The sequence below is a fragment of the Galleria mellonella genome, unplaced genomic scaffold (genome assembly GCF_026898425.1).
Source record: "Galleria mellonella isolate WM207_F2 unplaced genomic scaffold, CSIRO_AGI_GalMel_v1 utg246, whole genome shotgun sequence".
In the NCBI taxonomy this organism is placed as follows: domain Eukaryota; kingdom Metazoa; phylum Arthropoda; class Insecta; order Lepidoptera; family Pyralidae; genus Galleria; species Galleria mellonella.
In genome coordinates this window covers 296,615-317,411 of record NW_026442050.1, presented here as the reverse complement: position 1 = coordinate 317,411, position 20,797 = coordinate 296,615, and the positions used below count along the sequence as shown (strand labels likewise).

General features: G+C 38.5%; 1 protein-coding gene across 1 annotated transcript; it reads left to right on the top strand.

Annotated features, from left to right (window-relative positions):
• Window positions 1-307: 307 nt before the first annotated feature.
• LOC128199954 (uncharacterized) lies at window positions 308-5,814 on the top strand. The gene has a single exon (XM_052894902.1). The coding sequence runs from the start codon at window positions 580-582 to the stop codon at window positions 5,812-5,814; it is 5,235 nt and encodes a 1,744-aa protein (XP_052750862.1). The 5' UTR covers window positions 308-579.
• Window positions 5,815-20,797: the final 14,983 nt, after the last annotated feature.

The window sequence follows — 20,797 nt, the reverse complement described above, 5'->3', positions numbered from 1 at the left end:
GAGTTACATTTAATAACGTACCCCTTTTGCTATTTATTCGCAAGGTCCTTCGTTTAATATTTTTATTATAAACCGCTTTCAAAATTGATAATATAAAATCCGCTTATTTATTCTTATACTACCAACTTATAGTTTCTCAGACATACCCGCGCAGCCGTATAGGATTGCCTTGTTATTTCTTTATATTATACCGCAACAAGCACCTATATGTGTAATAGTTTATTATTTATAAACATATTTATTATATACCGCTTATAATACCATATAATATCCCGCATTCCTCTTTATTATTTTATTAGATAATAAGTATTCAGCATCGCATTTATAGTATAGTCTTATAGTTTTATCCTATAAGTATACTATATTTAATATATACACATCCCGCACACCCATAATATACAAATATAATTACATATATCCCGCATTCCGTTATATTTTATATAGTAATCTATGCAACACTTATAACCGTGTTTTCGCTGCATACCTACATTGCATTTTTATTTCGTTACGGTCCGCTTACGCTGTCTATTGACAGGTCACTTTGTATAATTACCTATAGTTATATTGCATTAAATCATTATGTCTCGTAAAGACAAAGATGCGCCTACCTTTTCACCTAGTCGTCAACTTATTATGTTAGAAGCTAAACGTAATGCTTTATTTCAACGAATACAAGGTATTTACGATAAGTCGAAGTTGGCTACTGAATCGGAAGAAAAAAGACGTATGTTTCTTAGTTCATGTATAACCATCGATGACGTTCGTAATAAGTTTCAAGACGTACTCGATGAATATAATGAGAAGATGCTTGATGAAAATCCTTCTGCTGTACCTAATTTTCATGTATATGACTCATTTGAGGATATGTTTTGTTCAATTAAACAGACATTTTCTGATCTTTCTTCTGCGCCCACGGGCGGGAACTCGAGTGGGATAGATGCACCTGTATCTAGGCCCAGGCTCCCCCCCCTGGAATTAGTCGGCTTCAGTGGGAATTATCAGGATTGGAATTTATTTTACGCCAGTTACAAATCTACTGTACACGACAACTCCTCACTTACAAACGCAGAAAAACTGTATTATTTACTGGGCAAGTTATCACCCAAGGTACAATCGGTATTTGCAGGTATTACACCCTGCGCCGAAAACTATGAAATTATATTTAAGTCTCTGCTTGATAAGTATCAAGATATTCACGTTCTCGGTTCTAATTACTTAGACCAGATTTTAAATCTTAAATTAGGCAACATGCCTTCCGCCGCAAGCTTTCAATTATTTATAGATAATTATGTCACCGCCGCTATGTCGTTAAAGGGTTTAGGTATAGAAAATTTATCTGATTTCATTTTATTATATATTGCGAAACGTAAATTCGATTCAGAAACATTACGCGCGTTCGAATTACACTCTTCTATAACAAAATCACGGGATTTTGACGGATTTATTAATTTTATAAAAACGCAATGCCGTATTTATGAAAATACACAACCCGCGCCCGCCACCAGTACAAAGTTAAATAAATACCGCCCGCCTTCTAATAAGTATCCAAACCCGCAGTCTTATGTTTCAAGTGTAACACCTATAAAATGTTCACTTTGTAATAGTAATATGCATGATCATTTTTATAAATGTAGTGCATTCGAAAAATTGTCACCTTTAGATCGTTATAAACATATTAAAGTCAACAATTCATGTGTAAATTGTTTAAGTACCAAACATAAGTCAGGTGTTTGTACATCAAAATCTTCGTGTCGTGTATGTCAAAAGCGTCATCATACTTTGCTACACTTTGCCACGGAGCGGAGCTCGCGGCCCACGCACGAATCGTCCGCGCCCGCGCCCGCGCCCTCTAGTTGCATCGCTTCACCCCTGTCCCCGTCACACAGCGGCGCGGCCGTAGCCGCGCAGAGTAATCTGTCGCTTTGTACGGTCAGTAACGAAACCGTGTTACTAGCGACCGCACAGGTTATTGTGTATGACGCATTAGGTAAACAACACTTAGTTCGATGTTTATTGGACAGTGCGTCCCAAAGTAATTTTATTACTTATGAATGTTGTGACCGCTTAGGTTTATTAAATGAATTAAAATATTCATCCACGATGGTAAAGGGTATCGGTGGCTCACAAAAAACCGTTAAGGGTTCAGTAGAATTTAATATATTTTCTCGTTTTAATTTAAATGTTAACTTTAATATTTCCGCGCTTGTTGTTGACCGTATTACGGACAGTTTGCCTTCCGTTACTGTCAATACCGCCGCATTTTCACACATTAAAAACCTACCGCTGGCAGACGGCGAGTTTGCCATTCCTAGTAACATAGACGTACTTATAGGTAGTTCTATATTCCCGCACTTGCTATTGCCGGGTATTGTGCATAGCAAGCACCGTAATATTCCGCCCGCGATACAAACCGTTTTAGGGTTTGTAGTTATGGGTTCCGTACCCACTTTTAATTCCGAATCGCCTAATTCCGCATTATTAAATACCGCATATACAACCTCGTGTTGTTCCGTGATTCATGATCGCATGGACACTCTCTTCCAACGTTTTTGGGAATTGGAGGAGATAACCGCGCCGCCCGCTCAGAGTGCCGATGACCTCGAGTGTGAACATTATTTTCGCGCCACCACTACTCGTGATGATAGTGGTAGATATATCGTATCCTTGCCGTTTCGCGAGGACATGTTCTCCTTAGGCGACTCATTCGCTGCCGCACATAGACGTTATTTATGTTTAGAACGTAAGTTGGAAGCCTCACCTCATTTTCGTTTTACTTATAATGAAGTAATTCGCACCTATATTGATAAGGGCTATTTAAGTCCAGTCAAATCGCATCAAGATGATTCACTTCTACCCTCGTACTACATTCCACATCACGGAGTGCTACGAGAGGATAAGGTCACCACTAAATTGCGCGTGGTTTTAGATGCTAGTTGTAAAACGACATCTGGTCGTTCGTTAAATGATATATTGCATAGTGGTGCCAACCTACAGGGTGATTTATTTTGTATTTTAATTAATTTTCGTCTTTTTAAAATTTGTATATCCGCAGACTGTTGTCAAATGTTTCATCAAATAGTTGTACGCGAACCTGATCGTAGGTTTCAGCGAATTTTGTACCGCTTCAGCACAGATGATCCTGTGACTGAATATGAATTTAATCGTGTATGCTTCGGACTGAGGTCGAGTCCATTTCACGCGCTCCGTGTTGTTCACCAACTAGTTGAAGATGAAGGGGATAAATTCCCTGCTGCTGCCGCTGTTGCTTCGTCTGCACTATATATGGATGATATTGTATCTTCTGTTATGACAGATGAACAGGCTATTACCATTAGTAACGAGCTCATTGCACTTTTTAAAATAGCTCAGTTTGATCTTGTAAAGTGGACGAGCAACTCCAGCGACGTGCTTGCTCACATTCCGGATACACACAAAACCCTCAGTGACAAATCATTTGATAATTCCACCTCGCACAAGATCTTAGGTCTATTTTGGGATAAATCTAATGATTCTTTTAGGTTCGAAGTAATCACGCCAGACGCTATATGTACTAAGCGCGCTATTCTCTCCGCTGTAGCCCGTTTATGGGACATTTTAGGTTTCGTGGCTCCCACTATTTTGTACGCCAAGCTCCTTATTAAGGAACTCTGGTTGTTAAAATGTGATTGGGATGCTCAACCCCCGCATCATATCATCGCAGCCTGGAGACAGTTCTGTTTAGAACTGCCTTCGCTTAATAGGCTTCGCATACCGCGACACCTAGGAGTGGTTGAGGATTGTCAATTGAATATTTTAGGATTTGCTGACGCTAGTGAACGTGCTTATGGCGGTGTAGTCTACCTACACATTCGGGTTGATAATAAATATTTTGTTCAATTATTATGCGCCAAGTCAAAGGTCTCGCCTGTAAAAATTGTATCCATCGCGAGATTAGAATTATGCGCAGCCGTATTACTCGCAAAACTACTTCGTAAGGTTGCTGATACCATCGCACCACGGTATCCTGTAAATAAAATATACGCTTTTAGTGATTCGAAAGTGGCTCTTTGTTGGATCCACTCTTCTCCGCACCGCTGGCAAACTTTCGTTGCCAATCGGGTAGTACAAATTATCGATAACGTCCCGGCAGACTGTTTCTATCACGTTGCTGGTTCCGACAATCCTGCAGACTGCCTTTCTCGTGGTCTCACGCCAGACAAGCTAGTAAACCATCCGCTATGGTACACCGGACCTTCATGGGTTTTAAGTAACCCGGCCGAGTGGCCACTTGTTGTCAATCACGACTTATCGAATGAAGACATTCCCGAACAACGGACTGTTATACACACATTCATTTCAAATACCTCTGAATCACTACTTTACGCGCTATCTCAACGCCTTTCAGGATATTCAAAATTTTTACGGACTATTGTTTACATTTATAAATTTATTAAACGCCTTCCTCGTAATATCGTTATTACGAGTGAAGACTTAGACTTTGCTGAAATCAAATTAATTCGCGCCGTGCAAGAAGTTTATTTTGCACATGAATTTAATAATTTAAAAAATAATAAATATTGTTCTTCCGCTTTAAACAAGCTCCGACCATTTATAGACAAGGACGATGTCATTCGCGTCGGTGGTCGCTTGTCAAGTTCCGCTGAGGATTACTGTACTAAGTATCCTCTACTTTTACCGCGTCGCGATCATGTTATCGATATTCTTATTGATTTTTATCATAAGAAGCATCTTCATGCTGGACCAGAGCTACTTATGTCCTTACTCAGGCAGAAGTACTGGATCCAGTCCGCTCGCCGCTTAATACGTTATCGCATTCATAAATGTAACGCTTGTTTTAAAATAAAACCGCGCCCTACGTTTCCACTTATGGCCGATCTACCGAGCCACCGCGTCACTCAAGTTGATAAGGCATTTACGCATGTAGGCTGTGACTATGCCGGTCCCTTACAGTATACACCTATTCGTGGTCGGGGAGTTAAAAGCCGCAAAGCATGGCTATGTATTTTCACGTGTTTGACAACCCGTGCTACTCATATTGAAGTTGCTACTGATTTAAGCACGGTTAGTTTCTTATCCGCACTTAAACGATTCTTATCTCGCCGAGGCCCAATAAACTGTTTATATACGGATAATGGGACATGTTTCGTAGGTGCTCGCAAGTATCTTCGCGATTTATATAAATTTCTTGATGAATATCGCCCGCATTTAGAATTAGAACTTTCAGAAAATCGCATAAATATGAAATTCATTCCTCCCGCTGCTCCCCACTTCGGTGGAAGTTGGGAAAGCATCGTAAAAATTGTTAAAAATAATTTGTTTAAAGTGATAGGATCACAAATTCTCTCTTATGAGGAACTTATAACAGTGCTTTCTCAGGTTGAGGCACTTATTAATTCGCGTCCACTCACAGCTAGAAGTAGTGACCCCGCTGAGCCGTCTGCTCTTACGCCGGCTCATTTTTTAAACACTGTCCCTCTTTCATCCATCCCAGCGCCAGAAGCTAGCACGCACGATTTAAATCAACGCCATTCCCTTTTGGATAGCATTGTACAGTCTTTCTGGCGCCGGTGGCGAATGGAGTATCTGCATCAATTGCAGACACGCGCTAAATGGAATCTTCCATCAGTTCCCATTAAAGAGGGTACTGTTGTTATTATAGTAATAGACAACGCACCGCCCTTTTCATGGCCATTAGCTGTCGTTGAAAAGGTACATCCTTCTAAAGACGGAACCACGCGAGTGGTCACTGTTAGGACGTCAAAGGGTAGCTACCTTCGCCCGGTAGTTCGTTTGTGCCCATTGCCGCATCAATAGTTTCAGATATTTAATTTAAAAGAAATTTAGATTTAGCTTAGTTATATATATAAGTTTAATTCATATATCGTATTCACATAATCTCAAATAATTTCCCGCTTATGATTAATCTTATACACATTAATATACCGCTCATTTTATTTATATATATATATATATATATATATATATATATCTTCCGCATATTGCTATAACTCATCATCTGCTATTCATTTCCCAGTTATATATATATATATTATTATTTTTTTTAAAGGCAACCCTTTAAGGCCGGGGGAATGTTTGCGCCACAACTAGTTTAAATTCACATTTCGTGTAGACAAGGACAGACATACTTCACGATCTAGGGCCGAAAGGAGCCGAGTACACCCGCGCCGCTGCTGGGAAAAAAGATGGCGGTTCTGTTCGTTTTTCCCGCTCGAATCGGAGAAACGCCGCTCGCACATAATTACGTGTAAAAATAATTAATTCATTAAAACTATCAAATTATCAAGCTGTATGTCGGTGCTGTGATAGTGAAGGTGTATATACACTAATTCCGCCGCGCGTGTGGTGTGGTGACCCGCAAAATCGGTTCCTGCAGCAGCCGCCATAGCAGAATCCAGGTACGCTCGTAACTCCTTAATTTGCCCGAATCGTGATCCTGTGATGACAGTCTAGTCGAAGGAAACTATCTCTCGGGATATAAATCCCAAGGGAACCGCTTTAACACTTAGTATAGTAGAAAGTAATACAGAAATAGTTAATGGGCCCCACGTTTTTATTTTAGTCTAATATGCCTAGTCTAATAATATAAATAAAATATGAAATATACATATAAAATATGAAATATACATATAAATATAAAGCGTAAACCTAATAAATAATACACACATGCAATGTTTACCATCTCGAATCTAAAATCACTTTAGTGTCTACCTTTATGTACGTTTGATATCTCTAACAGAATACCTTATTTCAATGCGTATAAATTTTACGAGTGCATAAAAAAGGGTTCAAGTTTAACGTCAACGATATGCTCGGCTTTATTGCTCAGTTTTCTATATTTGTTTCAGGGAATATTATTTTTGGAAGGGCTATTATTTTTAGTCCATTACACTGTCTTATCGTGGAGTCTTCATGATAAGGGCCATTTGGCATCATTATGTCTAATGTATTCTATAAAGAATGTAATCTTGAATGTTATTTTGATATTGTTAAACTCGTTTAATACCTCTATTTTTTTTATGAACTTGGAATGGTAAAAAATGAATAGTATTTTTGTTTGTCTATATACCTATATTAACAGAGGGAGACTTTATACAAAAGTCGATTGCTTGGGTACCTCTGTCCCATTCGTGTTTCAACCGTGAAGCAATTGTGTTTGCATGGCTGTGTTTCGGTATGAAGGGTGGGATATGGCGTGAATTTACTGGGCACAGAGAAGTAACACCTGAGTCCTCAGGAATGGCAACGCATAGGGGGTATCATGGGTGAAACAGTATACTCTGTTATGTTCATGGTATTCCTAATGTCTATAGGCGACGGTTACCACTTTCCATCAAGTGGGCCGTCAGCTCGTTTGCCATACTACGTTGTATAAAAAAATATATAAATAATTTCAAGTTACACAGGAGTTTCCTCTCGCAAACAGGCTATGAAATTAGCTACCTGGCGAGCTACCTACCTCTCCAAAAACTACAGTGTGAGGTTTTTTAAAAAAGTGTATTAAAGTTTCTGGTATTGCAGTCCATAGGTTACAATGACTGTCAGACGGGTTATATGCTTGTTTGAGATCGTCATGAAATAAAAATAAATAAATTTCATATTATTATTATTCTTCTCTTTCAGCTTGATTACAGAGTGTGATGTTAAGAGGCACCTCCTTACCATTTCTTCCAAAGCGACGGGTGCTGACGGAGTAGGCACACAAATGTTGCACCCTATTTTGGATGAACTTGTATCAATTATTACACATATAATAAATTTTTCTCTTGATACATGTTCTTTTCCGGAACTTTGGAAGAAAGCCTACATCATTCCTGTCCCTAAAACATCTAATCCATCTACTCTAACTGATTTTAGACCTATCTCGATTCTACCCGCTTTGTCAAAGTTATTAGAGCAAATAGTTCATAAACAATTGTCCGTTTATCTGTCTAGTAATAATCTGCTAAGTCCTTTGCAATCTGGTTTCCGCCCTGGTCACAGTACAGTCAGTGCTCTTGTCAAAGTCACTGACGACATACGCCGGGCTATGGACAACCACTCCCTCACACTCCTTGTTCTCCTAGACTTTAGCAGTGCCTTTAACTCTGTAGATTATGATATTCTTTTAAATATCCTTTCATCCATTAACATATCTCCACCTGTAATCAATTGGTTTAACTCTTATCTTCGGGGTCGACTGCAGTGTGTTCGCCATGGTGAGGATACCTCAGATTGGTGTGCGGTTACTGCAGGAGTCCCTCAAGGCGGCGTATTATCTCCTCTTCTTTTCTCTGCATTTATCAATGCTATAACTCATGTAATTTTTTCTTCCTACCATCTCTACGCAGACGATTTGCAATTATATTTTCATTTTAATCTTTGCGACATATCTGAAGCAATTGATGATATGAATTTTCAGCTGCTTAAAATATCGGAATGGGCTAGATCCTTTGGGCTTCTAGTTAACCCGCGAAAATCCCAAGCTCTCATTATAGGTAGTCATCGTAATTATAAAATGCTTGATCATGATGCTTTGCCTCCTGTTTACTATGAAAATGAGTTAATTGCATATGCTAAGAAAGCAAAAAACCTAGGTGTTATAATTGATTGCAATTTATCCTGGAATGAACACATTAATGGGGTCAGCAAAAAGCTATGTTTTTCATTTCATTCTTTTAAACGATTGCAAAAATTCTTACCATTTAAGACAAGGCTTACTTTGGCACAAGCTCTACTGTTATCTCTTCTTGATTATGCCGACATATCCTACCTTGATGCAACTGAAGAGCTTTTAAACAAATTAGAGAGATTACAGAATTTGTGTATACGTTTCATATATGGTCTGCGTAAATATGATCATGTCTCCGCTTATAGAACAAAATTGAATTGGCTGCCAATTCGAAGGCGTCGAGACTTTCATATAATGTCGTTTTTATATTCCGTTCTATATAACCCTACTTTTCCCTCCTATCTTCGTGAACGTTTTGATTTTCTAGTTCCCCATGACGTGTCCTCCCGTTCGACGAAATCTCTTATCCTCAAACTCCCTTCACACTCATCTACGCGCTATAGTAGATCTTTTACCGTCCATGCTGCTAGATTGTGGAATTCTCTTCCCATATCTATCCGTGAGAGTCAATCCCTAAATATTTTTAAGAGTAGACTTAAAGAGCATCTTCTATCTCTATGAACATATATTTATTTATCTATATGTGTAGGTATATTGTATGTATATGTAGGTTTATGCATAGATGTAGGTATATATTTATGTATATGTATGTGTGTATTTGTACTATATAATATAATCTAATTAATTTAATTTTGGCTATTTAAAAATTGTACACTGATGTATCCGCTGACATTGATGCTCCTTTCCACTTTGGGTTTGCTGGAAGAAAACTCTATCAGAGTTAAGCTCGCCTTTGTACTTTTGTTTACCTCTGTCATATTTTTATAACTAATGTGTACAATAAAGTATTAAATAAATAAATAAATAAATTCAAATTAAGTACTTTTGGCTTTTATTTTATTTTTATAATTCTTTTTGTCTGTTCGGAATGCATATAAAATAGTGGCCATGAACTCTTATAAATACGCAGAGTAACATCGAAACCTTTAAGAATGTGTTTTACCAGGCCAACTGGTGGGGAAAGGGATTGGTAGTAATGGAGACTAAAAATCCCATTTCTAGCAATATACCCGACCAGGTCGACCTCCACGCGGTCCCCCCTGGAAACTATCATGGTTAATGTCTGAGGAATTCATCGTGATTGGCTAACTGGCCTGTTTTCATTCTCATCTATCACCCTTCACTGGTGACCCGCCAGCGTATACCGTTAGCGCAGGCGGGGTTACCATAAAATCAAAACCAGGCCAACTCAATGTATTTTTTTTTTTCTAAATGAATATGAGTGAAAGGAAAATGATAATAAAAAAAATTTTATTCACATACCACTTACCCCATAAAAGAATGCCAATAGTTTCCATCTTACCCTGTATTTTATAGTTGGGTTTTTTGTGACTTTGTCATATCCACTTATTTGAAATAAGGTCGCAATCGTCGCATGGAGCGTGGCAACAAACAAAAATCGGTCAAGAGTCTCTCAGACTTTTTAAGGGGCGGACCCTTGAGCTCGTGTCTCTTAAAATTATTATCAAAATTTTTTTTTTTATACTCTTCCAATATTGTAATTGCAAAAGTTTGTAAAGATGTTTGAATGTTTGTTAAATTAATTTGTATGAAATGTACAGAATACTAACATATTACGTTTAGGATATTTTCAACCATAATTTATGTGAACTAAACTATAGAAGGATAAGCAAGCTGTAGTGACAATGAATTGGTCACATAGCTCGAAGAACCGACAACCAATGAGAAAGAAAGGTTCTTGAGTGGCGACCACGTACGGGTAAACGCAGTGTAGGACAATCCCCTACTAGATGGAGTGACGACCTGAAATGCGTTGCAGGGAGTCAGTGGATGCAGGTGGCTCAGGACCGTTCTTTATGGCAGTCTATGGGGAGGCTTATGGCCAGCAGTAGACTGATAGTGGCTAAAATAATGATGATGTAACTACAGAAAATAGCTACTAAATTTAATAATATATATATATATATATATATATATATATATATATATATATATATATATATATATATATATATATATATATATATATATATATATATATATATATATATATATATATTGATTTTTTCTCGACTTATTTATCTACCAGACATTACCTACTATGGTAACAAACAAGCATACGACCCGTCTCATGCTAAACAGAGTGACCGTAGCTTATGAACGCCTGTAACACCAGAGATGTCACGCGCGTGTTGCCGACTTTAAATTATTCATTTGTTTACATTTACAGTTTATTGATACAATATATAGTGATTTACTGCCTAAATGGTGTTTCCCATATGTAAAGCTCGGCTATCCAAATTGTAATGAACGATGTGTTATTTTTCATTTAATATGTCAGCGGACAGCCCGGGTACCGGGTCACAATAAAGTCATTCGGGTCAGTGTGATTGGTGGGCGTTTGCCGAATCCAAAGTTATTGATGTCGCATGACGCGACGGTAGGCTCGAATGCCACAAGCCCAGGGGTCGGCAACCTGCGGCTCGCGAGCCATATACGATCCTTTGGATGTAAAGCTGCTTTAGTTCTATACGCAAATATTATTTTAATATTTACAAAAAAAAGTAATTAGAAATCATTCTCGATCGATTAACGAGGATTAGGCACCAAACTTTATTTATGTAAGTATATTTATATATTTATACTAGCGGCCCGCCCTAGCTTCGCACGGGTAAACATTTTTACAAAATTTTAAAAAGTTGTAATTATGACATAACGATAATAGTTGGACATATAGTATCGCGAAGTTTTTTATAGTTATTGATATTTTCTTCAATATTGTAAAACATGCTTTTGTTTTATCACCAATAGTTTCCGCAACGCACGCGACGAAATATATTTTATAGCATTTTTTTACACCTTGAGCTACGTTACTAAAGTTTTGATAAGGATCCCTAGTCTTTTCTAGCAATAAATATAGCCTATGTTAGAGTGAATGTAGCTTTCTAATGGTGAAAGAATTTTTGAAATCGGCAAAGTAGTTTTTGAGTAGGTTTTGTCATTACAAACATACACACAAAGATACAAATCTTTCCTTTTTATAATATTAGTGTAGATTTACAATTGGCAAAAAAAATTTTTGTGGCTCTTTAAAAACTTTGAAATATTTGTAAATTTTTTATTCTTCCTACTCAAAAGGTTGCCGATCCCTACACTAGCCCACTATTACGGTCACTGAGTTTCACTCCTGGCCGAAAGCTGTCAATTGTAAAACGTATTATATCAGTTATGTCTAGTACTAGTGAAGAAAATAAAGCAATGTTTTTTGGACATATATAACTTTATATAAACAAATTGTACCTATACTCACTACCCATAAATATATTTAAAAAGAAGCCAAGAATGTGGCTAGTGGAAAAATGTTTTTATTCAGTGTTAACACTGATACATGCCTAGACAATGGCGGACCGGCATAAACGTAGTTAGTAGGCCGTGTAAATTATTACAACGGAACGGTCACCATACTACCCTGCAAATTGTATATTAATCGCTCGGTTGAGACGCCCTCTGTATGACACTACACTTGACTACTACAAGACTGTCTTATTGTTACGTTGTAAATCTTATTATTATGTATCTATTTTAGAGGAAAAACTAAAACTATGGAATGTATTAAAGGACTATTACTCCACCAACCGGTATTTATTAATATTGTATCTAACACTCAGTTAATGAATATTTGAATAATTTTAAAGCTTAACCCTTCTCTGCATAATGGTGAAAAATTCAATCATAACATTGAATGCCCAAAAATTATATTATTGGATTGGGAAGCTGTATTAATAATTATAAATACATATATGACAAACAATAAGAAAATTATTATTATAATAAAGCTACCACATATTTATTATTATTAATATTGTTTCAGCCGTTAATTGTCTAGTGTTGAACATAAGCCTTCTTTTCAGAATTTTGCTAGTAGTACGCTCGGTTTGCTACAATTTGCTAACAGTAGCAACAGTTGTATAAGAAAAACCATCGCAAATTATTTATTCAGTGATTTAAACGACGTTTAGTCTGGGTTTTGCAAACTTATTAATTATCTAGATTGTAATTCATTTTTTTTTTTTGTTTTTACAACGCAGAGGGCAAACGAGCACGCGGCTCACCTGATGGTAAGTGACTACCGCCGCCCATGGTCATCCACAACACCTACGGCATTGCAGGTTTCCGTTAACTGTGCATATGTGTTATTGTTAACAGTTTTTTTTTTTGTCTTGGTATAGAATAGGCCACCCCTTCCTCTTCTGTGGGTGTAGTAAAAGTCGACTAAGGGAGGCCGAGGGATGGACAGTAGCGTCCTTTTAAAACATCTCCAAAACCTAACTACGATTACCAATGCTGGAGGAGGGGAATGAATGTGAATGTGAAAAGGATTCTATTTTCCACGCTTCTCATTTGGGCCATTGTGCGTATGAGTCGTGGCTAGTACAGCCAACCTAGCTCCGCTCAGAAGCGCAGAAGCTTCCTGGGATCTTCACAGGTTTCACGGAGCGACCTCACCGTTCCGAGGATTTCTAAACGTTGATGAGCCACAGCCTCACATTCCAGGATTACGTGAGCAGCCCTGGAGGAGGGGAATGTTCAGCAGTGGAGAGTGAATGATGGTGACGACGTACAAAAATAAATTTCTTAAAATAAAAACAAGAACCTACATACCTTTTAGATTGTCGTTGTTAATTAATTTTATTGGTTAACAGATACCTTTTTTCATACAACTTAGAATGGCAAACAAGCAGTCAGTCCACTTGACAGCAAGTGGTAAACGTAGCTCATAAACATAATAGAATAGGGGGGAAAAGGATTGTTAGCAATGGAGTTTGACAGCTCCATTGCTAGCAATATACCTTATTAGGTCGATCTCCGCGTGGTTCCCCCTGGGAACCATCGTAAACAATTCTTGTTGAATTTGTCACGATGGGCTAACTGACCTGCTTCATCCTCACCTATCATTTTTCACTGGTGCCCCGTCGGTGTATACCGATAGCGCGGGTGGGGTTATCATTCCATTATCATCCATTAAAAAAAAAACATAATAGAATAGCACTATTGTCATAATAGAATACACTATAGTCTCCATAGTATCCCTTATTAAAATAATTATAATAAAGGGGATGAAATCGGATATGTTTTATTTATTTATTTTTTATTTACACAAAATTCTCTTATTAAATCTTGAATACGTTTCAAGGCCTTGTCGTAAAATATATTCTTAATTGCATTTATTTTTTCAATAATCGAATAAATTCGTTCTATCCCGTAACAGAAACACTTTTTTATTCAATCACCGAATTGATACAAAATGTAATGGAGCAAGCCAATGGTCTCTCAAAGGCTTTGATTGGAAGCCCCGCCAGGTGGAGAGGTATCTGTGGAAAGCTTTCATTTGATTAAGTTTACATGTAGCGGTTGTAAATACAAACGAAATTACGTTCAAAAGGATTCCACTAAAATCCGCTTTAGGGTTTCCTAATGAATGAGCTTGTTAAATATTTATCGCGTGTGTAAACTCTTAGTTTTTACAGCTTGATAGAAAAATAAATCGTTCAACCATTTCATGTAAGCTTTGATTTCAGCCATTTGATAATAATCACAGTGCTTTTTCTAACATAATTCTCCCTTTTGGATGCTCAGTGTCTCCCTTATTTTCTTTCTTATTTCTCCCATTGCATACACTATCTTCTGTTACAATTTTCTCTATATATTTATTACCATCCTTAAATTCTGTTTTACTCTCAATCTTACTAATCCTTCCTTTATAATTTCTGACCTTTTATTATCCCTCTCTCTTCAGTGTTTTTTTTTTTCTTATTGATAAGAAGCTGACGTTCTGTTAGATTGCTATTGCATTATTTATCCACATTTTGTCTTCTGGGTGTTTTTTTTTTTTTACTTATTTTTACTTTTCAACTATTTTACAAGGCCAACCATGTACCCCTGACTTTGTCAGATCTAGAAACGAATCTCTAAAAAAAAAAAACAATTTAATGAATTAATTTCATGTAATAAAATAAATTATGATACCATTTAAACCAGTGCTTGAATGTAATTGATAGAATTAAACCAGTGTAGAGGGCTGCGCAGGGCGTTCCGGGCGGCCCTTATGTTTTATGTGTTCCATAACGTTTATCGCGACCTTTATGTGAATACACCATAAACCCTCGAGATGTAAGCAGTTCTTGTAACGTAAACAAAGGGAAACGTAGGGAATATTAAGTCTCATACGACTTGCTGATTTTAATATTAGTATTGTTAATCATGATAATAAGCTTATCAGCCTTTAACTATCCACTGCTGAACATAAGCCTCCCCCTTGGGGGGTGTTGCCAATAGTTGCCACGCTTGGAAGGCGGATTGGCAACCGCAGTCAGACTTTACGAGTAGAGATGTTTTAAGAAAGACGCTGCTGCCCATCCCTCGCCCTCAAAGGGGAAAGGGATTGTTAGCAATGGAGTTTGATAGGGCATAATGCTAGCAATGTTTTTTGTCAATGTCAATGTTTAATTTTACACATAATAGCAAAAATTTTTTTTTTGTTATTATGTGTAAAATTAAGCACTCAATAATTATTTATTTATTTATTTCATACAACGTATGTTATATACAAAATATATTCACTTAAAAAACTTCTAATTTAAACTAATATTATAAAGGAGGAAAGATTTGATTATTTGTTTGTAATGAATAAACTTTTTGATAGCTGACATTAAATAGAAAAATAGTCAGAAGATTGATTGATTGAACGCATAAACTTGATTTAATATACTTAATCAATTTAAAAAATCAAATAGAAAACTACGTCATCAGCTAGTACCATGAGCTGTATTTTATTTTATTGTAACCACTAAGGGTTTCATTTACGTGTAATTAGATCGAGAAAGTTCGGCTAGTTTCGGGACCAATACGTGATCCTTAATCATGAGCGGCTGTGACACGAACGAGAGCCTGATTGCGCGCCTCAGCCTGCTAAACGCAAGCTGTAAGTGCTCACGGCATAAATATATAATGTGTGCTTACTAAAATTTCAATAGCTATATTTTACATTCAGAAACCCGTACAAAGCTAGAACGGGTCGCTAGTTCTTAATAGATCTATCACCACACTGTAATTATCTCTCTCTCTCCCTCTCTCTGTCTGCAAACTGTAATCTCTTACTCGGTCGCGAATCTAATATTCTTGACATACGTCTTTAATTCCACTGTAATCCCACCTCATATCATCTCGAAGTGAGGACGTATGCACACTAGAACAAGGCGACGCGGCGAGGCGACACTCCCGTTTTATCGCCTCAATCATGTTTATCGTGGACGTTATGACTGTACCGTAATCCAGTACACACACGTCCCCCGTCGTAAACACAGTTGGAATATTGATCATATGGGATATGTACTAGATTTAGACGTTAATTAATCAGTTACTCGGCTCGACCCACTGAAACTGCGCAGAGATGTTGCATCTCTGTGCATCTTCTACCGAATTTATCATGGGGAGTGCTCTGAAGAATTGTTTTCGGATTGATACCTGCTGCTGATTTTCACCACCGTACAATCCGCCACAAACTAAAGTTTTAACCAAACTATCTGGATGAGTGGCGGTCTTCCACCGTGCGTTTTTCAAGGTATTTTCTTCCACGCATGACCACTCTTTAGAATCAACTTCGAGCAGCAGTATTCCCGAACCGATATGACATCATAACCTTCATGAAAAAAATCATATTCCTTTTTGAAAAGCCGGCAGCACACCTGTAATGCTTCTGGTGTTGCAGGTGCTCATAGGCGGCGGTAGGCACTTACCATCAGGTGAGCCGCATGCTCGTTTACCCCCCTGTGTTATAACAAAAATTCGCCTTCAAAACGTAACATCATTGTGTATATGTATGTATGTATATGTATGTGTGTATATATATAATAGTATACAAGTATATACAATGAGTAGGGATATATATTTACATTATTACATGTATCATATCTATATATTAAGAAATAATAGAATTTCATCGTGCCTCCGATCAAACTGTTTATACTTACTCCTCTCCATCCAAAGGTTGCCTGGAAGAGATCGCTCTTAGCGATAAGGTCGCCCGTTGTTTTCTCATTGTGATTATTTCTTGTAATTGTTTATATTTATAATAAGTTTACTATTGTAATCTTTTGGAGGAAACAATAAAGAGTATCTTTCTATCATTCATCGGTACATTTTATTAGATTTAAAATAAAAAAAGCCTGATTATTGTAAAACATAAATTTTTACATGATTGAAGCACTGTTATGGAATCCTGTGATTGAATGCAATATTTTGTGATTGTAATATCTACTTACTCTGTATTACCCGTTTAGCAACACAGAGGTTTCAAGTTCCCCAGATATTTACAGAAAAGGCTAAACATATTTAAGAATCAATACTGGATAGGAAGTTAGGGAGTTGGGCCTTCAGTAACTATCTTGTACAGGAAATCAGTGTATGGGATACATGCCTCTGGGGATCGCATGAAAGTTCAATGAACTAAATGGACATAAGCTGCTTATGTCATTCTCAGATATTGTTTAGGAAAACGTCCATAATCATATTTTTTTTCTTTTTGCTTAAACAGCTGAATAAATCTATTATGTTTAATAAAAATCAAACTGTATGTATGCACCGTATATATGTAAACGCATTTCTTCACAACAGCTTTACCTATTCGGCTATTTTTACTATCGGCTATTCGGCTTATTTTACACTAGACACTCAGACACTAGTGTCTAGTGTCTAGACACTAGTGTCTGAGTGTCTAGTGTCTGAGTGTATAGTGTCTAGTGTCTGAGTGTCTAGTGTCTAGTGTCTGAGTGTCCGAGTGTCTAGTGTCTGAGTGTCTGAGGGTCTGAGTGTTTGAGTGTCTAGTGTCTGAATGTCTATTGTCTATACACTAGAATTTGAGTGTCTAGACACTAGTGTCTGAGTGTCTATACACTAGTGTTTGAGTGTCTAGACACTAGTATCCGAGTGTCTAGACACTAGTGTCTGAGTGTCTAGTGTCTGAGTGTCTAGAGTCTGAGTGTCTAGTGTCTGAATGTCTAGTGTCTGAGTGTCTAGTGTCTGAGAATATAGTGTCTAGTGTCTAAGTGTCTAGACACTAGTGTCTGAGTGTCTGAGTGTCTGAGTGTATAGTGTCTAGTGACTAGTGTCTGAGTGTCTAGTGTCTGAGTGTCTAGTGTCTGAGTGTCTAGTGTCTGAGTGTATAGTGTCTAGTGTCTGAGTGTCTATACACTAGTGTCTGAATGTCTAAGTGTCTAGTGTCTGAGTGTCAAAGTGTCTAGTGACTAGTGTCTGAGTGTCTAGTGTCTAGTGTCTGAGCGTCCGAGTGTCTAGTGTCTAGTGTCTGAGTGTCTAGACACTAGTGTCAGAGTGTCTAGACACTAGTGTCTGAGTGTCTGAATGTCCGAGTGTCTAGTATCTGAGTGTCTAGTGTCTTGTGTCTAGTGTCTGAGTGTCTGGGTGTCTGAGTGTCCGAGTGTCTACTGTCTCAGTGTCTGAGTGTCTGAATGTTTGAGTGTCTGAGTCTCTAGTGTCTGAGTGTCTAGTGTCTGAGTGTCTAGTGACTAGTATCTGAGTGTCTGAGTGTATGAGTGTCTGAGTGTCTGAGTGTCTGAGTGTCTGAGTGTCTGAGTGTCTGAGTATCTGAGTGTCTAGTGTCTGAGTGTCTGAGTGTTTGAGTGTCTAGTGTCTAGTGTCTGAGTGTCTGAGTGTTTGAGTGTCTAGTGTCTAGTGTCTGAGTGTCTAGTGTCTAGTAACTAGTGTCTGAGTGTCTAGTGTCTGTGTGTTTAGACACTAGTGTCTGAGTGTCTAGACACTAGTGTCAGAGTGTCTAGACACTAGTGTCAGAGTGTCTAGACACTAGTGTCTGAGTGTCTGAGTGTTTGAGTGTTTGAGTGTCTGAGTGTCTAGAGTCTGAGTGTCTAGTGTCTGAATGTCTAATGTCTGAGTGTCTAGTGTCTGAGTATATGGTGTCTAGTGTCTAAGTGTCTAGACACTAGTGTCTGAGTGTCTGAGTGTCTGAGTGTCTGAGTGTCTGAGTGTCTGAGTGTCTGAGTGTCTGAGTGTCTGAGTGTCTAGTGTCTAGTGACTAGTGTCTGAGTGTCTGAGAGTCTAGTATCAATGAGTCTGAGTGTCTAGTGTCTGAGTGTCTAGTGCCTGAGTGTATAGTGTCTAGTGTCTGAGTGTCAAAGTGTCTAGTGACTAGTGTCTGAGTGTCTAGTGTCTAGTGTCTGAGCGTCCGAGTGTCTAGTGTCTAGTGTCTGAGTGTCTAGACATTAGTGTCAGAGTGTCTAGACACTAGTGTCTGAGTGTCTGAATGTCCGAGTGTCTAGTGTCTGAGTGTCTAGTGTCTGAGTATATAGTGTCTAGTGTCTAAGTGTCTAGACACTAGTGTCTGAGTGTCTGAGTGTCTGAGTGTCTGAGTGTCTGAGTGTCTGAGTGTCTGAGTGTCTGAGTGTCTGAGTGTCTGAGTGTCTGAGTGTCTGAGTGTCTAGTGTCTAGTGACTAGTGTCTGAGTGTCTGAGAGTCTAGTATCAATGAGTCTGAGTGTCTATTGTCTGAGTGTCTAGTGCCTGAGTGTATAGTGTCTAGTGTCTGAGTGTCTATACACTAGTGTCTGAATGTCTAAGTGTCTAGTGTCTGAGTGTCAAAGTGTCTAGTGACTAGTGTCTGAGTGTCTAGTGTCTAGTGTCTGAGCGTCCGAGTGTCTAGTGTCTAGTGTCTGAGTGTCTAGACATTAGTGTCAGAGTGTCTAGACACTAGTGTCTGAGTGTCTGAATGTCCGAGTGTCTAGTGTCTGAGTGTCTAGTGTCTTGTGTCTAGTGTCTGAGTGTCTGGGTGTCTGAGTGTCCGAGTGTCTACTGTCTCAGTGTCTGAGTGTCTGAGTGTTTGAGTGTCTGAGTCTCTAGTGTCTGAGTGTCTAGTGTCTGAGTGTCTAGTGACTAGTATCTGAGTGTCTGAGTGTATGAGTGTCTGAGTGTCTGAGTGTCTGAGTGTCTGAGTGTCTGAGTGTCTGAGTGTCTGAGTGTCTGAGTGTCTGAGTGTCTGAGTGTCTGAGTGTCTGAGTATCTGAGTGTCTAGACACTAGTGTCAGAGTGTCTAGATACTAGTGTCTGAGTGTCTGAGTGTTTGAGTGTTTGAGTGTCTGAGTGTCTAGTGTCTGAATGTCTAGTGTCTAGTGTCTGAGTGTCTAGTGTCTGAGAGTCTGAGTGTCTAAGTGTCTAGTGTCTGAGTGTCTAGTGTCTAGTGTCTGAGCGTCCGAGTGTCTAGTGTCTAGACACTAGTGTCTGAGTGTCTAGTGTCTGAGTGTCTAGTGTCTAGTGTCTGAGCGTTTGAGTGTCTAGTGTCTAGACACTAGTGTCTGAGTGTCTAGTGTCTGAGTGTATAGTTTCTAGTGTCTGAGTGTCTAGTGTCTAGTGTCTGAGTGTCCGAGTGTCTAGTGTCTGAGTGTCTGAGAGTCTGAGTGTTTGAGTGTCTAGTGTCTGAATGTCTATTGTCTATACACTAGAATCTGAGTGTCTAGACACTAGTGTCTGAGTGTCTATACACTAGTGTTTGAGTGTCTAGACACTAGTATCCGAGTGTCTAGACACTAGTGTCTGAGTGTCTAGTGTCTGAGTGTCTAGAGTCTGAGTGTCTAGTGTCTGAATGTCTAGTGTCTGAGTGTCTAGTGTCTGAGTATATAGTGTCTAGTGTCTAAGTGTCTAGACACTAGTGTCTGAGTGTCTAGTGTCTGAGTGTCTATACACTAGTGTTTGAGTGTCTAGACACTAGTATCCGAGTGTCTAGACACTAGTGTCTGAGTGTCTAGTGTCTGAGTGTCTAGAGTCTGAGTGTCTAGTGTCTGAATGTCTAGTGTCTGAGTGTCTAGTGTCTGAGTATATAGTGTCTAGTGTCTAAGTGTCTAGACACTAGTGTCTGAGTGTCTAGTGTCTGTCTGAGTGTCTAGTGTCTGAGTGTCTAGTGTCTGAGTGTCTAGTGTCTGAGTGTCTAGTGTCTGAGTGTCTAGTGTCTGAGTGTCTAGTGTCTGAGTGTCTAGTGTCTGAGTGTCTAGTGTCTGAGTGTCTAGTGTCTGAGTGTCTAGTGTCTGAGTGTCTAGTGTCTGAGTGTCTAGTGTCTGAGTGTCCGAGT